Below are 16,738 nucleotides of genomic sequence, written 5' to 3'. Positions count from 1 at the left end.
GAGAATCACTGATCTAGAGCAATGAAAGCACCATTAGAAATCATGATATCATATAAGAGATACCGACAGATCTGCCTTTTCCACAAAGGTACACAGTTGACATACCAGTCAAAGATGGCAAAGGCTCTCCTGACCACAACAGCAGTGTTGCATCCAAGAGCCAACTCAAGCTATACTGATATTTCATAGGGAGAGCAACCCTATTGAGAACAGGTTGAAATCCCAATCTTGGATTTTCTACAGACTAGCAGAATCAGTCTGTTTACCCATATCTAGTCCTTTATACACAGGTAATGTTCAGGTGCTACCACAGCTTCCTGGTATTAGTTGTAAATGAGAGATAAAGCTGGGTATCATCAGCATTCCAATAACACCCAACCCAATGCACCAAATGACCTTTTCCAGCAGCTTCATGTAGATGTTGAAAAGCAATGGGGATAGTATTGAGTCCTGTGGAACCCCACACATTAATGACCAAAAGGCTGAACAGCCCCGCATCAACACCCTCTGGAAATATTGAGCTAAGAAAGCCCAGAACAATGCTCCCAAGTCCCATATCAGCAGACCCCCCCAGAAGGATGGTTGATGGCATCAAAACCACTGAAATATCTAGTATATCAAATAGGGACTTCATACGCTCTCAGCTTCAGAAGAAAGTAAATGCATATCTCCTTTGAATAAATCTTGCCAAGAAACCCCATGTATGATCAAATTACCTGGACCCAATCCAATTTTGGTTCAGTTCTGGTTATAGAATACTGTAGTCCAGGTAATCTGTTTCATACATCGGGTTTCTTGGCAAGATTTATTCAAAGGAGATGCGCATCTGCCTTCTTTTGAAGCTGAAAGACTATGACGTGCCCAAGGTCACAGCAGGCTACTATGGCCATGGTCAGAGTCATTGTCCAATGTTCAAGATTTCAGGATACTTAAGTTAGTCATGATTAAATTAAGTCTTATTGTTTCAGTGAGTCTGCACCTGTAAAACAAAGATTTGTTCAATCCATTTAAATCAGTACTTAAAGTAAGCACGGATAAGATTAGATATTTGTATGCTGCCCATTCAAAATTGAGTCCTGTCTTGAGTCCCCCCAGGGGTTGAGAAAGGCAGGATATAAATATGGTAAATAAATAAATAAATATCAGGCTAACAATGCAAACTGCCACTGCATCTTTCTACAAAGAAACAGCTTACCTTTAGTGCACAGTCCTCATTCACTGCTAAATTGCCGGGCTTTAGATCCTGTGGTGTGAGAGACACAGAGAGAGAAAACCCCCAAAAAAACAGGAAACAATTAAGCTTGTAACAGTAATGTCATCACAATTTCCTCCAATTTTGGAAACTTATGTTATAAAACCTAGGCTTTAACAATCTTGCATCGTTTCATTAGGAATAAGCTTAACTGAAAGCAATGGGATTTACTTTAGGGGTCCCTAGGGGAAGATAACAGAGGTAAATGATACTGGGAATAAACAATTTCAAACGTAATGAATTATTCAACATTTGTATTAAAATATGTATATACAGTAGAGTCTCACTTATCCAACATAAACGGGCAGGCAGAATGTTGAATAAGCGAATATGTTGGATAATAAGGAGGGATTAGGAAAAAGTCTTATTAAACATCAAATTAGGTTATGATTTTACAAATTAAGCACCAAAACATGTTATACAACAAATTTGACAGAAAAAGTAGTTCAATATGCAGTAATGCTATGTAGTAATTACTGTATTTACGAATTTAGCATCAAAATAACATGATGTATTGAAAACATTGACTACAAAAATGCGTTGGATAATCCAGAAAGTTGGATAAGTGAGACTCTACTGTATATATAAATTTACCGTGTTATTCTATATGTAGCTGAAGACTAGCTACAGGGCCCTTAAATGCACAGGGGGACAGAAAGGTCTGCTGTGCTATGGAGCTGCCTGAGCCTGGAAAGGTTTGTGTAATTGTTTGCTCATATTTATATCCCATTTTATTTCATTAGATTTCAGGAAAGCATCAAAGTAAAATCAGTTTTAGCAAATTAAAACAATTAAAAACATATTAGACAATTTAGCAAGTTAAAACAAGTTTAAGGGGTTAGAAACCATTTAAAACCATGTACATAGATGTTTGGGAGTAAATTAATTAAGGCCCAAAGGCTTTAATGAAGAGGCCTGTTTTTATTTGCCACCAAAACAATGGTAGTACTAATTAGGAGAGCAACTGATGGTAACTTCATGAATTTAATACAGTTTTCTTATGTTAAAAATACACACAGTTGGATTGCTATTGCCTTCCCTGAATAGTCTACACACCTGGAATTACCCCTTCCTAAGGTAGTTCCTAGGCAATGATACTATTGTCATTATTTCTAAAGGATCAAACCATAGAGATTGGGAATGCTGGGTTTTAATTATCTTTTTTGGACCATAGCTCTCAAAATTGCTAGTCCTAGATGTAACCAGTGGGACCTGGAATACAGAAAAGCTAGGTGAACATTTTGGCTTCTTGAAAATGACAAAGTGGGTCTCTCTCTCTCTCTCTCTCCCTCCTTTCCCCCCAGTGTTTTTCCTCTCAGTTGCGAAATGTTCCTTTAGACTATTTCAGTACTGAAAGGTGGCCTCGGGGTATGCAATAAGCTCTGTGCAGTGATGCTTTCCCAGGTAACATGTGGTATGTTTTCCTCAGGCAGTTTCAAATTGATTTTCCTGACTCTCTCAGAGAGAAACCAGACATGCCTCACAGCTTTAAACCCAGGTCTTCACCTTAGAACATATGAGGAAAGAGTCCTTCAAGTGAAATAACCTTGAATGGGAGCAAGAACATTTTCCTCAAGACAAGTCTTGACATGCAGTAGGATGAAGTGACCTGTTTCAGGTGGTCCCTGAGATAGGAAATAGATGAGAGAAGGCACTGCATCTGAACGGTGCAGCAATACCTGTTTTTAAAATAATGGATGTAGGGCTCTTTGGATTCCAACTACAAACAGAAAATATATCTAGGACCAGCATTATAATTGTCCATCTATTGAGAGAGGACAAAGCCTCCTGTGCTTAAAACTGTTGGTGGAAGGAGTATGTCTAGAGAAGAATTAGTGGCTAAGCAACCAGGTATTTTCTAAATGTAAAATAGAACACAGAATGGGAAAGGTGCAAAAGTCCAGCAAGAGTCATCTAGTCTAACTATGGCTAATGCAGGAAATCCACATCTAAATTGCCTCTGAGAATAGTCACCCAACCTCCCATCCAAATACTTCTAGTAGTGAGCCTATCACTCTCTATATAACTTTTCTTGAAATTTCTTGCAATCTCTTTCTTGTCTTTGGAATCAAATAAATTTGTAAATAAGTAATAAATAAGTACCCTTTGGAGTAGCAAAGGAATTCTGGTGTTCCCCAGACTCCATGTTAGGGTTGACTTTGCAATTTGTTTTTGAATGACATCTGCCACAATCCCTAATAATTGATCATGCCAAGTAGAGCTTAAGAGCGTTATAGTCGGAGATATTAGAAACATTGCTTAAACTATAAGTCCCAAACCCAAATTTTGCCATGATCTTTGAAGCAAAATAATAGCACTATAACATTGTAGTCCTCTAGATGTTATTGGATGACAATTTTCTGCATCTCTAGCCAACACAACCGAAGGTGAGGAATATATGGAGCTGTAGTCCAACAACATCTGGATGCCTCACATTGCTCACCCTACAACAGTGAGCTGAGTGGATGCCGCAAACAAACAACTTTACATTGAGGAAAAGGTGGCACATACCCTGTGAATGATTCCAGCAGAATGAATATACTGTAATTAAAAGAAAGAAAAGGGAAAAAAGCTGTGTTTGATTTAGTACACAAATATTGCCCCTACCACATCAATAGTTAATAATCTGCCTGGATAAGTCCTGGATAACGGAATATGTTTGTATTAAGTATCTCGCTTCCCCCGTACAACCTGCATGGGAAGTCCTTTGCCTATAGCCAGCAGTTTTGAGAAAACTGAAGTATTTTGCATAATTATGCCAAGAGAAAAAGTGAATAAACAATCCAGAGATATGCTAGGCTTCTTCAAAGCAGGAGCAGCTGGTGGCTTCCATGTCATTCTGGGATTTAATCCAAACTTTAAAGGAGCTATCCTACACGCTGAACCTATTTTAGGGGTAGGGCTGCTGATATTACAGTTACCAGCTGCTACTGGTCAAAATGTTTTTTCAGCAAGTATAGCAGACAAGCTGTTTTGAACTCAGGGAAGTTACACAGTCAGCACAGTCTCTCTTCTCTGTTTTGGCTTATTTCAATTGCTAAAGGCATACCTAAAAGAATCTTCTCCAACTTGATCCCCTCCAGATTTGTTGGGTGCCCATCAAACATGTTGGCTGTGACTCTGGGAGGTGTAACCCAACCCATATGGAAAGCATCTAAGAAGGCTATCAATTTATGAGCTCATACTAACGAGCAAACACATAAACGTATGTGTGATAAAGATCGAAATATACAAGCTGTTCTCCTACTTCTTGGAGAATTACTAAAATATGCTGCTCCCGTAGGGAAACAAAAAGAAAAAAAAAGCAGTTCGTTCAACAATATCTGGCAGAATCAAATTTCTTCCAAGTTTCTTGAAGGTTACTTACCTTCAGACCTTTCAACACCTGGTAAATCAGATACTGGATCTTTTCCTCACTGAACTGATGTCCCATTATCTTCTGTAAATCTGTTTGCATGTAAGGCATCACCAAATAGCTGAAAGGCAATACGACAGCCCCTTGAGTCTTAGACAAAGATGTTGGGCTTCATATCATCTTATTTTTGGAGGCTTATTCAGAGATGATCAAGCAACACTCTAATTGAAATAATAAAGCCCTATTCCATGAGGAATCCAATCAATATGGTTTATTTTGTAATCAGGATATATCCTACTGCATTGTGCTATGATGGTCTGGCTTTTGCATCCTTTTGGTTATATTTCCAGTGTTCTTTTGCAAGATACCCCATCAAAAATACACTTTCTGGTTCTTTAGTCATTAAATTATTAAAGTTATAATTCTACTAGCTTGGGGACCCGGCGATGCCCGGGTCATTTGAGAATGGTATTATTTGTCTTTTAATGTTATGTATTCTGTTTGGAGTGGGTGAACTACAATTCCCAGAATCGTGGCTGAATCCTCCCCAAACCCTGCCAGTATTATAAGTTGGCCATTTTGGGTATGTGTGCCAGGTGTACTGCAGTACTGTCTGGATGGGGGTGAACTACTGCAACTTCCAGATTCCCGAGGCAATAGCCCCGAAATATCTATCAGTATCCACAGCAGGCAATATTCAGTCTGTGTGCCAAATTTGGTTTAGATTCGTCATTTGCTGGGTTCAGTGGTCTTTGGATGGCGGTGAACTACAACTCCCAAAATCAAGGCCCTTTCCCACAAATACCTGCAGTATGTTCAGTAGGTCATGAGGCTTCTCTGTGTGAAGTGTGGTCCTAGTGCATTGTCGGTGGGGGTCAGTGTTTATCTGGCTGCAGGTGAACTATAACTCCCTTTTCCCCAAACTTGTCCAATATGTTGTATTGGTTATGGGGGCTCTGTGTGCAAAGTGTGAGGCTCATTCATTGCAGGTGAACTATAAATCCCAGTACCTACTACTCAACTTCCAGGCCAATTCCCCTCCAAACCCACCAGTAGTCAAATCTGGGCATATCGGGTCTGCATGGCAAGTTTGGCCAAGACCCATCATTGTTTGGGTTCAAAGCGTTCTGGGTGTAGGTGAACTACAACTCCTCTAAATTTCCCAGTAGGAGTCACAGTGGTGTGACTTGATGCAGGGTGAACTACAACTTCCACCATGTGCAGTCAATCCCCAAATTCCTCCAGTAAGTTTAGTTGCTGCTCGGTTCTGCTGTGTTTGTTATGCAGACAGATTTGAAAGGGAAGGGCAGTGGGCAGGGCTATGCAAATTCCACACCAATGGAGAACCCTGGAAAGCCTGCCTGTGGTGGAAGAAAAAGTAAAATCTAGAATGAAATGGTCCCCAAATGAAAGCATTCCTTGGGTGGTGGGCTGTAGTGTTTGGGAAGGACATTGGCAGGGGTTGCGCTGCATGTTCATGGAGCTCGCTGTAACCGTAATGTCAGTGCAAAGGGGTGACTTGCTGGATTCTTAACCCTGGGAACTATAGCCTGTTTGTGGAGGCTGTCGGCTGTCTGTGTGAGCAGACATCTGTGCCACATACACACATACGAGTTTTCGCTTTTATTATGGACTAGCTTGGGGACCCGGTGGTGCCCGGGTCATTTGAGAAAAGCATTGTTTGTCTGTGTTTGAAGTTTAGTGTAGATCCAGTGTCAGCTGGGTTCAGTTGGTGCAGGGAACTACAACTCCCATATGCAAGTTCCTTCATACACAGTCCATCCCCTCCTAACACCGCCCGGATGTAAAGTAAGTCATGGGGCTCTATTTCTGTGGATGCAGGTGAACTATAACTCCCTTTTCCCCAAACTTTGCAATATGTTGTATTGGTTATGAGGGGTCAGTGTGCCAAGTGTGGTCCTGGTGTATCATCGGTAGGGTTAGAAGTGCTCATTCATTGCAGGTGAACTATAAATCCCAGTACCTACTACTCCCAAATGTTTAGGGCAATTCCCCTCCAAAATCCACCAGTATTCAAATCTGGGCATATCAGATATGCATGACCAGTTTGGCCCAGACCCATCATTGTTTGGGTTCATAGTGTTCTGGGTGTAGGTGAACTACAACTCCTCTAAATTTCCCAGTAGGAGTCACAGTGGTGTGACTTGATGCAGGGTGAACTACAACTTCCACCATGTGCAGTCAATCCCCAAATTCCTCCAGTAAGTTTAGTTGCTGCTCGGTTCTGCTGTGTTTGTTATGCAGACAGATTTGAAAGGGAAGGGCAGTGGACAGGGCTATGCAAATTCCACACCAATGGAGAACCCTGGAAAGCCTGCCTGTGGTGGAAGAAAAAGTAAAATCTAGAATGAAATGGTCCCCAAATGAAAGCATTCCTTGGGTGGTGGGCTGTAGTGTTTGGGAAGGACATTGGCAGGGTTTGGGCTGCATGTTCATGGAGCTCGCTGTAACCGTAATGTCAGTGCAAAGGGGTGACTTGCTGGATTCTGAGCCCTGGGAACTGTAGCCTGTTTGTGGAGGCCGGAGGCTGTCTGTGTGAGCAGACACCTGTGCCACATACACACATATGGGTTTTCGCTTTCATTATGGATTTAGATTTAGATTAGATTGAACCACTTTTCATATTTTGAGAACAATCCTACAACTAGTCAAAGTCCAACTGCTAGTCCCAACTAGAGGAGATTCAATAAACCATTGTGGATTTAAATATGATGACATGTTTTTCAACAATTCAATGATTCTAGCTAGCAAATGTGTTTAGGCCTCACAATCCCACTGCCTTTACTGGGGCTTGATAGTGATTGCATTGGATTGAATGGTACCATTGTGCACCAAATACTGCATGGTGTGTGTGTTTGAATTAGGATTTAATCATCAGGATGTGCCACAATATGATTGTGCTACAGGGTTTAAACAGGGTTTTAAACATGATTCCAAAGAAACCCAAATCAAATGTAAGACTATGGTCCCAGCTGAAAAATCATGGGCGCTTTTCTGTTTTTAAACCCATTGATGTTTTTTTTTTTTTTTAAAAAAAAGAAAGATGTAATCTCCAGAGTCTTGTGTAGTTTGACCCACCAACCTCCTTTCTAAAAGATTACAGCTAAGATCCCCACTATGTTCAGTTCTGCACAGATCACTTGCCATTGACATTTTAATGAAAGATCTACGCATACCTGCCAAGATAAATCAGTCATTTTACATACTGCCGCTATGAAAAAGAACATTTGTTTGGCATGTAAGTGCTGACATTATGCAATCACAATGAACACATAACCTTTCCTTAGAAATAAACTCTGCAGTAAAAACTTTGATATTTCAAGGGACAAAATTGAAAACTTACAAATCCTGGAATCCTTCGAAGGAAGTAGCTGATGTGAAAACATCAAGTAACCCAATGACCTGTGGGAGAGATGGATGCATATTTTTAAGGCTATGAAGAAAATGTGCAGTGCCTTCCCTCACTATAAAAATGCCTTCGCATAAACTCCAGAAGCTGAGTCATATTACAATACTACTTGACGATTTTCCAAGAAATAAGATGACAGTACCCATATTTTATATTTTGGGCTGTACCCAAACAAACTTCAAATCCAGAGACTAATTAAAATATTAGAAAAAGCATCAGTATGGTATAGTGAGCTGAGCGTTGGACTAGGATTCTGGAAAATCAGGATTCAAATCTCAGCCATGGAAGCCCACAGATTTCCACTCGTTTATTTATGTGTTTATCATCTGAATAAATCTTGCCAAGAAAACCCTATGATAGGGTCACTGTAAGATGGAGTTCATTTGAAGGCACATAACAACCTCAACAACAACAACAAACTGTTAGGAAGTCATTACTCACATTCTCATGCTGCATGTGCTTCAGCAGTGTGAGTTCTCGATAGGCTCGCTTAGCAAAGATCTCAGACTGAAATGGGCGGCAAAGCTTCTTGATAGCCACTTTCTCCCCTGTTTTCTTGTCTATTGATGAACTGTGAGAAGAGGAGGGGAACATTCAGAAGCAAATTCAGCTGGGACATGCTCATGTGCAGTTGAATATCAGGTAAGTAAATATTTACTGGGAAGTAAATCCATCATTTGTTCTGATAAGTGGATGTTCTAGCATTCAACTGACCCCACTTTTGTGACTGGCATAAAAAAATTGATGGCTACTGTTTGATCTTGCAATAGGGTTCAACAATTTCTTAGATTCTTCTCAGGCTGCTCCAATGAACTGTGATGTCACTTGTATTCCTCCTGAAAGTATCCCTATTCACCTTAAGAAACAAGATCTGTTTCCTCCACTAAGGAAGACATCTTAATTTTCTCCTTTCAATCTTATCTTGTCTCATAGAAGCTATGTTTGTTCTTGTTATTGTTGTTGTGTGCCTTCAAGTCATTTCTGACTAATGGCAATGCCAAGACAAACCTATCATGGTGTTTTCTTGGCGTCACACTTTCTCACACTCAGAGGAAATAAAAGGAAACCCGCTCTTGCCAAGAAAACCTCATGATAGATTTGCTTTAGGGTCACCATAAGTTGAAAGTAAACAATGACAACAACAACAAATATAATTTCTTATGATATGAATCCATGGGAAATCCATTTGTTAATATATTATGTGTAAGGACCCTAGGTTGTAAATGTATGCTAATGTATACAATACTGATCTGTGTAGAAATCTGATGGACCTTCATCCAGTTGAAGAACTGCAGCAATGGGGTCAAAGCTGCAATACATAATACAGAGAAGTGCAATATGCATGGTTCAAATCTTTCACAAATAATTCATCTGCCAAGGCAACCTTATCACAGCATTTTCTTGGCAAGATTTGTTCAGAGGGGGTTACTTTTGGGTTCCTCTGAGGGTGAGAGAATATGACACTCAAGGTCACTCAATGGGGTTCCAAGGCTGAGTAACTGGGCAAGTGATACCCTCTCAGCCTCAGAGGAAGTAACTTATTCCTCTTACAATTTGATTATACTAACTTCTATGTAACATCAATGCTCTTTTCAATTCCACAAAGGCTAAATAGGATCTTTTCTTCAGACAGACATAGATCTGATATCAAACTAAAATTTGTATCTCAGACATTTCAGTCATTTGGAGTATTTTGACCAAGATCATAATATACTGCAACCATTCCGCATACATTACCAAAAGTGTTAAGTTCTGCTTCACATCATTTATTGGGTAGCAATGTAGCACAACAAATGGACTTCTGCGTGGCTTCTGTCATATTCTGTGCTTGTAATTCTTATTGGCACACTTCTCTTTGAATGTTAGTGTATAACTGCAAGTGCATCATGTAGTGATATTGCATGAGAACTTCTCTTCTGGATACAATAGTTGTGCACTGTTTACAAAAGGCACCCTCCATAGTGGAGTGGTTACAGCACTGGATTATGACTCCAGAGACTAGGGCTCAAATCTCCACTTGGCCATGGAAACCCACTGGGTGACCTTGGTGACCTCATGCTCTCAGCTTCAGAATAATGGGGAGTACTCAGTGGGTTTCCATAGCTGGGTGATTTGGGGTAATTCACATTCTCAGCCTCAGAGGAAGACAAAGGTGAACCCCCTCTGACCAAATCTTGCCAATAAAACCCCACAACATAACAACAAGTAACAACAACTACAATGGTGTGTAATACCATTAACATCTGCATATGCCATTAAAAAGATGCCAACTTCTGTTACTTACCTTAAGGTGGCCCTGTGGAGCAGAAGCCTCAAAAAAAGATTAGAACAAGACAATGGTGAAACTGAGCAGTAAAATCTATTACAAATGTTAAAGACCTTCCTCTCAGAAAATAACTAATGATTACTTGCTTTGCTTTTCATTGCCCATTTTAACTTATTGACAGCCCTGTAAACCATTCAGGACTTTAAGGTCCCCTCAAAGCAGTATGCAAATATTATTATATAATCATCGTCATCGTCATCAACAATGTAGCTGTATAATACAATAAAAGCAATATGAAAATAACATCGCATTCTTAAGATATGTATACAAACAACTCTGAAATTAACAGTTCTATGAACCCACAGATTTTTTTTTTCGTGTCAGGAGTGACTTGAGAAACCGCAAGTCACTTCTGGTGAGAGAGAATTGGCCGCAGATGAGAAATTATATGCAGGCTGTTTTTTTTTTTAAAAAAGTCTTCAATTATTTCTTTTAAACTTATTATGACAGAGCTGCAAGCAACTATGAGATGTGTGGAGTGAAATTCATAAATTCACACCCATAATTGAAATGGACTTCAGCATTAATGAATGCCTTTAAGCAAGCTGTAATAATACATTAAATGTTTTCATGAGTATGCAGTCCTAGGAATCTTCCTATGACCATCCTGTTGCTGCAAAATATTACACTATGCATTGCTCAGAGCAAGTCAATACATGATTAATACTTCAAATAGGATGTCACATGTCTTTTGCTCTCAGCATACAGAAATCATGACAGTGTGACTCAACTCTTAGTTATATTTCTCTTCAAAGCCAACACAACAAAAAGTAAGCCAATTTGTTTCATCTAACACTTATGTTCCAGCATTGACTGATTTTCATCTGGTGTTCCAAACATTTCTGGCAGTTAAGAGTTTCAGCAGTAGGTGAACAAAAATTTTTTTTGGGGAGGAGCCATCCTGTTTTAATTTATTGTAGTTGGATCTCAAGTGGAGTGATACTTCAGATTGTCATGGAGCTAAGCCTCCAGTGATTTTATTTTCCACGCAGTTAATAAGGATATAAGATTGCTGTTCATAGCAATCCCCTCTATTCATGCATATATTTATTTATATTTATTTATTTAGGTGTTGTATTGGTAGAGAGCTTCATTTGGAGCATTCTAGAACTGAGCAAATTTTCACAGAGATAGCTCCATTGTGAACACACAAAAGATGTGGTTCCCCCTTCTTCCCATTTCAGATCCAAGTGCTTTATAGTTGTTGAATATCTAAAGTGATTCAACATCTGACATGGTGCAGCAGAGATGTGGTTTCTAGAAGAACAAGGTAGAGGTAAGCAACCTAACTCTGAACAGCTCCAAGATTCTGTGTTTCAAGGGACAAAGTTTAGCCAATCAAACCAGAACCTTACAATCTCATCACATGGGCTTTATTGCCTGTTTTATGACCTCACTTCAGGCACTGAGGCCACCGGATCCCATCACATGACGTAGATCTACTTCCAGCTGGGCTCCATGCCAGAAGTGAGGTGAAACGATCGCAAGAGGCAATGCCAGGAACATGGGAAACTTCTCGTGTTCCATAGAGTAGAATGGGGGGAAATCAGGCAGCAACGCTTCACCCCTTGGGATGAGGTAAGGGATGGCATGGGGGTGATGGGTTCCCCCCCCCCTCCACTCTGCCAGATTCACCATAATCCATGGCAAATCTCTCTGCTATCACCTGCAAGTTAAACTTCAATGTGATGAGGTCCTTAGACAGGATATCAAGACAGTGGCACATGACCAAGATGGGTTTTGGTACTTAGCAATACCTGGATAGGCAAGCCAACATCACATTAAAGGAGATTTAATTATTTACAGACGTGTATACAGTTATATATGTATAGTTATTTACAGATGGGTTTTCAGAAGAAATGTATCACAAGCAGGCAAGACAAAAACAGTAAAGCTAGCATAATCTACCTATACCTATGATTGCACAAGCAAGATGTTCAAGCCGGTGGAACCACAGTACAATTGTTTATGGACTCTGTGCAATGTGGTGGACTAAATGCCTATGGAATGTATAGTTGAGAAAGGCAAATGTGGCTGAGAACCTAGTTGCTCAAAACAGTATGAATCAAAGGCAGGGACTATGGTATGCCTGTGACTGAAATAGTACAATAGTATTGGGGTGGGAAGAGTTGATATTGATGAGGGAGATAACCAAGTTGCAATGGAAGCAAAATAAGACACAGACAGCCTTAGTATCAGAAGGACCAAGCCCAGGCGCATCTATGCAAGAAAGGGAATGTATGAAGATATAAGGGGGGAGGAGAAATAAGTAGTCCCAATGAAGTTGAAGCCAACTCCATTAGAAAAGCTGGTGGGGAGCAAAAAAGATGTAACAGGTATCAATCTCCTGGAAGTTGACAATAGAATAAAGCTGGAGGACCTACAAATGCCTAGGGAAGTGTTGTCTCTAGGTCTTTCGATATGACGTCTGGCAGAAGTTGACCACAGACTTGTATTAGAGGCCCTAAGCATTCTTAGAGATAACATGCTAATCCAATCCATGAATAATAAAATCTGTATACATAAATATTTATATATGTGTGTGTAAATTAACTAAATTGGACACTTCTCACAAACTGTAGTTGGTAGTAATTGTTATCCTCTAAAGATTTGGTTCCAGGGCCCCCTGGAGATACCAAAATCTGTGGATGCCCAATTCCCATTACATACAACAGCATAATAAAACTGTGTCTCTTATATAAAGTGGCAAAATCAAGGATGGCTTTGAAACGTGTGTGTGTGTGTGTGTTTGTATGCAATTGATAGTTTAATCTGTGGGTGCAAAATCGATGGATACAAAGGGGCACTATTATATTGTTATCTATGTCTACTCAGAGACAAGTTCCCTTGAGTTCAAGGTAGTTTACTCTCAAGTAAGTGGTCTAGGACTTTGGCTTCAATGTTTTAGAAGTGGAGTCTTCTACTTTCACACCTTAGTAAAAATAGTAACTGGCCATCTCTTCTCCATTTCCTCCTTGTGATATAAGCAGTCAAGAGGCCCGAAGATCTCTAGAGAGATCACTCCTCGTCAGCTCTGGCCACAATGCTTCTATGATCTTGCTTGGATTCTCTTTGGCCAGCCACCTCTGAGCGTGAGCTTAGCTTTTGAGAGGCTGCAGACAGCAACAGAATCATAGTTATTAGACTGTGCCATTGAATAATCTTCAGTTTGGCATACAGTAGAACACTAATTGTTGCTCTTCCTTATATGGACAGAAATCCTCCTAAATGGCTTTAGGAAATTACTGTAGAAGACATAAAATATCTCCAACAGCAAGGTTCTGAATATTTTCAGTCTTTTTTCTTTCTTTTCTAGAGGCATGGGCCAACACATTACATCCAGGTTGTGTAGCATAAATCGCCACATGTGCAGTTATCCGTTGATTGTGTTACACAACTCTGATGCTGTATGTCAGCATTGCACAACCCAATGTATAATGGTATCACATGTGCTAAGATCTTAAATTGAATGCAGGCAATCTGTATGAAACAAAAATTTATGCCTGCATGTGCACTTTATGCATATGTAAGAAACCCATCTTATGAAGGGAATGTATGCATGAACAGAACACTAAAGGCATTCCAGCCATGAAATGTAAATATGCTGATGTCAAATATAAATTTCAATAATTATAGGTATTTTAGGTTTATTCCCCCCCCCCCCCCCGGCAGAGGTGGGGGAAAAAGAAATACACACTGTAATATGGGGGGAAAGTGACATTGATTCAGCATGCCACCTCTCCAAGTCATATGGATTTGCTGTCTCTTTAATTGAACTCAGAGGTGAAGCTATGGGATGGGGGAGATGAGAATATTGCTCTTAAAATGGGAAATCTCCTAATCTGGTGAAATTTCACTTCAGTCCCAAAACATGTACATATGAGACATATGAAAAATGGAAATCTTTTTCAGTGTCCTAAAATGGCACAATGGGTTCAGTCCTTGCGCTGCTGAACTGCTGGCTTGAAGGTTGGCAGTTCAAATCCGCACGATGGGATGAGTTCCCACTGTCAGCCCTAGCTCCTGCCAACCTAGCAGTTCGAAAATATGCAAATGTTACCAGATAAATAGGTACCACTTTGGCTGGAAAAGGCAAAAGGACGCTCCAAGCAGTCATGCCAGCCACACGACCAGGAGGTAATAATTCAGGCTCCTTGGCTTAAAAATAGAGAAGAGCACCTCCTCCAAGAGCCAGAGATGAGCACTGCCTCCAGAAGCTGGAAATGAAAGGAGAAGCCTTTGCCTTTGTTTGGGTGTCTCATTGGATTGTAATAAGGCATTGAATGTCTGCCTGTATCTGTTTATATACTGTAATCCACTCTGAGTCCCTTCGGAGAGAAGGGCGGAATATAAATAAAGTGTATTATTATAGTGTATTATAAAGTCTGAAATACAATTTGATTAATTGTAAACAGAAGTTTAATTAAGAAGTGTGAGATTTAAAAATAAGGTATATAGGGAAAAATGGGGCTAAATTTGTATATTAGTTATACAATATTTCATTTATAGTATTTTAAAGCTTCAATACACTGATATGTGAAGCCACTAATTCCTAGGGTTGCCAGTTTAGGATTGTCCCAGATCTTAAGGCATCCAGGCCAATACCTAAGATTCAGGACAAGTAAATTCAGTATCCCTCCCCCTCAAATCTTTTGAAGTTACAGCAAAAAATCAATGAAACCTTGCAAATTATAGAAAATTGCTGTGGAGATTTGCCCACAGTTCTTTCCTCTTGCCTGGATCTGAGCCCACCAAAACTGAAGGATTTGTACCTTGTCCCCTGGATGGAGATGGTCCATGAAAAGTGGAGACTCAGGATTGGGCCTTGATATATGGCAGCCCCACTTGACTATTTGTATATACAGTATTAGAATTCTGTGAAATTGTTAAAATTGATTTGAATGGATTTGTATTTGAGATTGTAAATAATAAATGAATAAATAAATTGTGCTTTTATATACAGTTGTCCTTTCAACTTTTGTCAACAGCTTTGATTAACATGATATCTTGAGGAATCTCTAGTCTAGGTCTTCCACTGAACATCCTCTGGAAACTGAATCATACTGGAACACCTAAAGATTGCTACAGAGAACACTTGAAAAATCTTTTTTTAACCTGAAAAAATACTTTTCTAGGAAATACTAGGTCCTCCAGCATGACTTTATAGTCAACTTCTGCTAGAAGCTGACCATAGAATTACACAAGTGGATCTAAAGATTCCTAGACAGGTGTTCTCCCTAAGAATCTCTAGGTCCTCCACAGTAACCATATGACCCACTTCCTAAAGAAACTGTCCATAAAGCCACACTGGAAGACCTTGAGATTTATAGAGATAACATTTTCATCTAATCCATGAGCAATCAAATCCACAAAAATCAAACCTGCAAATGAGGAGGGCTAATTGTACAGTTTTAGGTACTCAGGCCAGTCGATTAATGTCATAGGGATGTTTCACACAGTAGTCAAAGATTTGCCAAGGCTTAGGAGTTGCAACTACATCTATACATATGTACTTTTTTGGCAGATGAGGATATTTTATGATTTCAAAGCTTTCAAATATAGATTTTGTTATATTATTCTTGTAAGTTTGTAGGTTCACATGTCAAACATCTGTTGTATCAACTCTCTCACACAAGATATAATTGAGGTGGATGAGTCTACCTTTATGATTCAAAGTTGCCAGTTTCATCCTGCTAGAATCCCTTGGTAATGTCTGAAACCACCCCGAAATACTAAACATTCCAGTTTCTTGGAATCTTTCTTAAACTGGACCATTCGGAAAGCTGCTTCTCCCCACTGGAAAAAGATGCTGTCTGCTTACATATCTGTCATTAGCAGAAAGTCAACCCCAGACCTTTTATGCCTGAGATTGAGGACAGATCTACATTGACCAGCTATCCCAGGCCAATCTGGTGTGGTGTACATTAGTTCAGCCCTTTACACAGCTACACCATCAGCACCAGCTGCTGCTGCTGTAGGAGTAGGAGGGTATCCCAACCAACCTGCGGTGGCAAACTCAGTTTGGTGCTGCCGGGTGGCTACTCTTACCATCTCCCGACGTTCTCCATATCATAGCAATTTCTGGACATAACATGCTGTTTGCTTGTCACCTCTGGTGACATTAGATGGGATGACGAGGGAGGAAGAAAAGGAGGAATTGCTCCCTCCTGACTCCCCTCGCTTCCCCAAATGCCTTGTCACTCTGGCTAAGGTAACTGTAGGTGACAATCAGCAGAACTTGTATTGTGCTTAAAGACCTCCACCAGACACAAATTGGGAGGGGAATGGTAAGTGTCATCCCATGTACCCAAGTGACCTGAGTCTGGGAAACACGATTTATAGGGGCCCAAAGTCATGAATTACTTCAAATTCTGG

General features: G+C 40.0%; 1 protein-coding gene and 1 long non-coding RNA gene across 2 annotated transcripts in view; one reads left to right on the top strand and one right to left on the bottom strand.

Annotated features, from left to right (window-relative positions):
• Nucleotides 1–16,738, bottom strand: part of mapk13 (mitogen-activated protein kinase 13) — a 36,165-nt gene that overhangs the window by 18,373 nt on the left and 1,054 nt on the right. Inside the window, exons 2-6 of the mRNA XM_003226474.4 lie at nucleotides 8,479–8,608; nucleotides 7,972–8,030; nucleotides 4,620–4,728; nucleotides 3,764–3,793; nucleotides 1,196–1,243 (exon numbers count right to left, since the gene is read on the bottom strand). Coding sequence (XP_003226522.1) covers nucleotides 1,196–1,243; nucleotides 3,764–3,793; nucleotides 4,620–4,728; nucleotides 7,972–8,030; nucleotides 8,479–8,608 — 376 coding nt within the window. The remainder of the gene's footprint in view (nucleotides 1–1,195; nucleotides 1,244–3,763; nucleotides 3,794–4,619; nucleotides 4,729–7,971; nucleotides 8,031–8,478; nucleotides 8,609–16,738) is intronic.
• LOC103280410 (uncharacterized) overlaps nucleotides 11,682–16,738 on the top strand; it is a 49,472-nt gene continuing 44,415 nt past the window's right edge. Inside the window, exon 1 of the long non-coding RNA XR_010005459.1 lies at nucleotides 11,682–11,941. This is a non-coding gene — a long non-coding RNA (uncharacterized LOC103280410). The remainder of the gene's footprint in view (nucleotides 11,942–16,738) is intronic.

This window comes from Anolis carolinensis, chromosome 4 (assembly GCF_035594765.1).
Source record: "Anolis carolinensis isolate JA03-04 chromosome 4, rAnoCar3.1.pri, whole genome shotgun sequence".
Classification (NCBI taxonomy): Eukaryota; Metazoa; Chordata; class Lepidosauria; order Squamata; family Dactyloidae; genus Anolis; species Anolis carolinensis.
The sequence above is the reverse complement of the archived record's forward strand: the minus strand, read 5'-3'. Positions and strand labels throughout refer to the sequence as shown.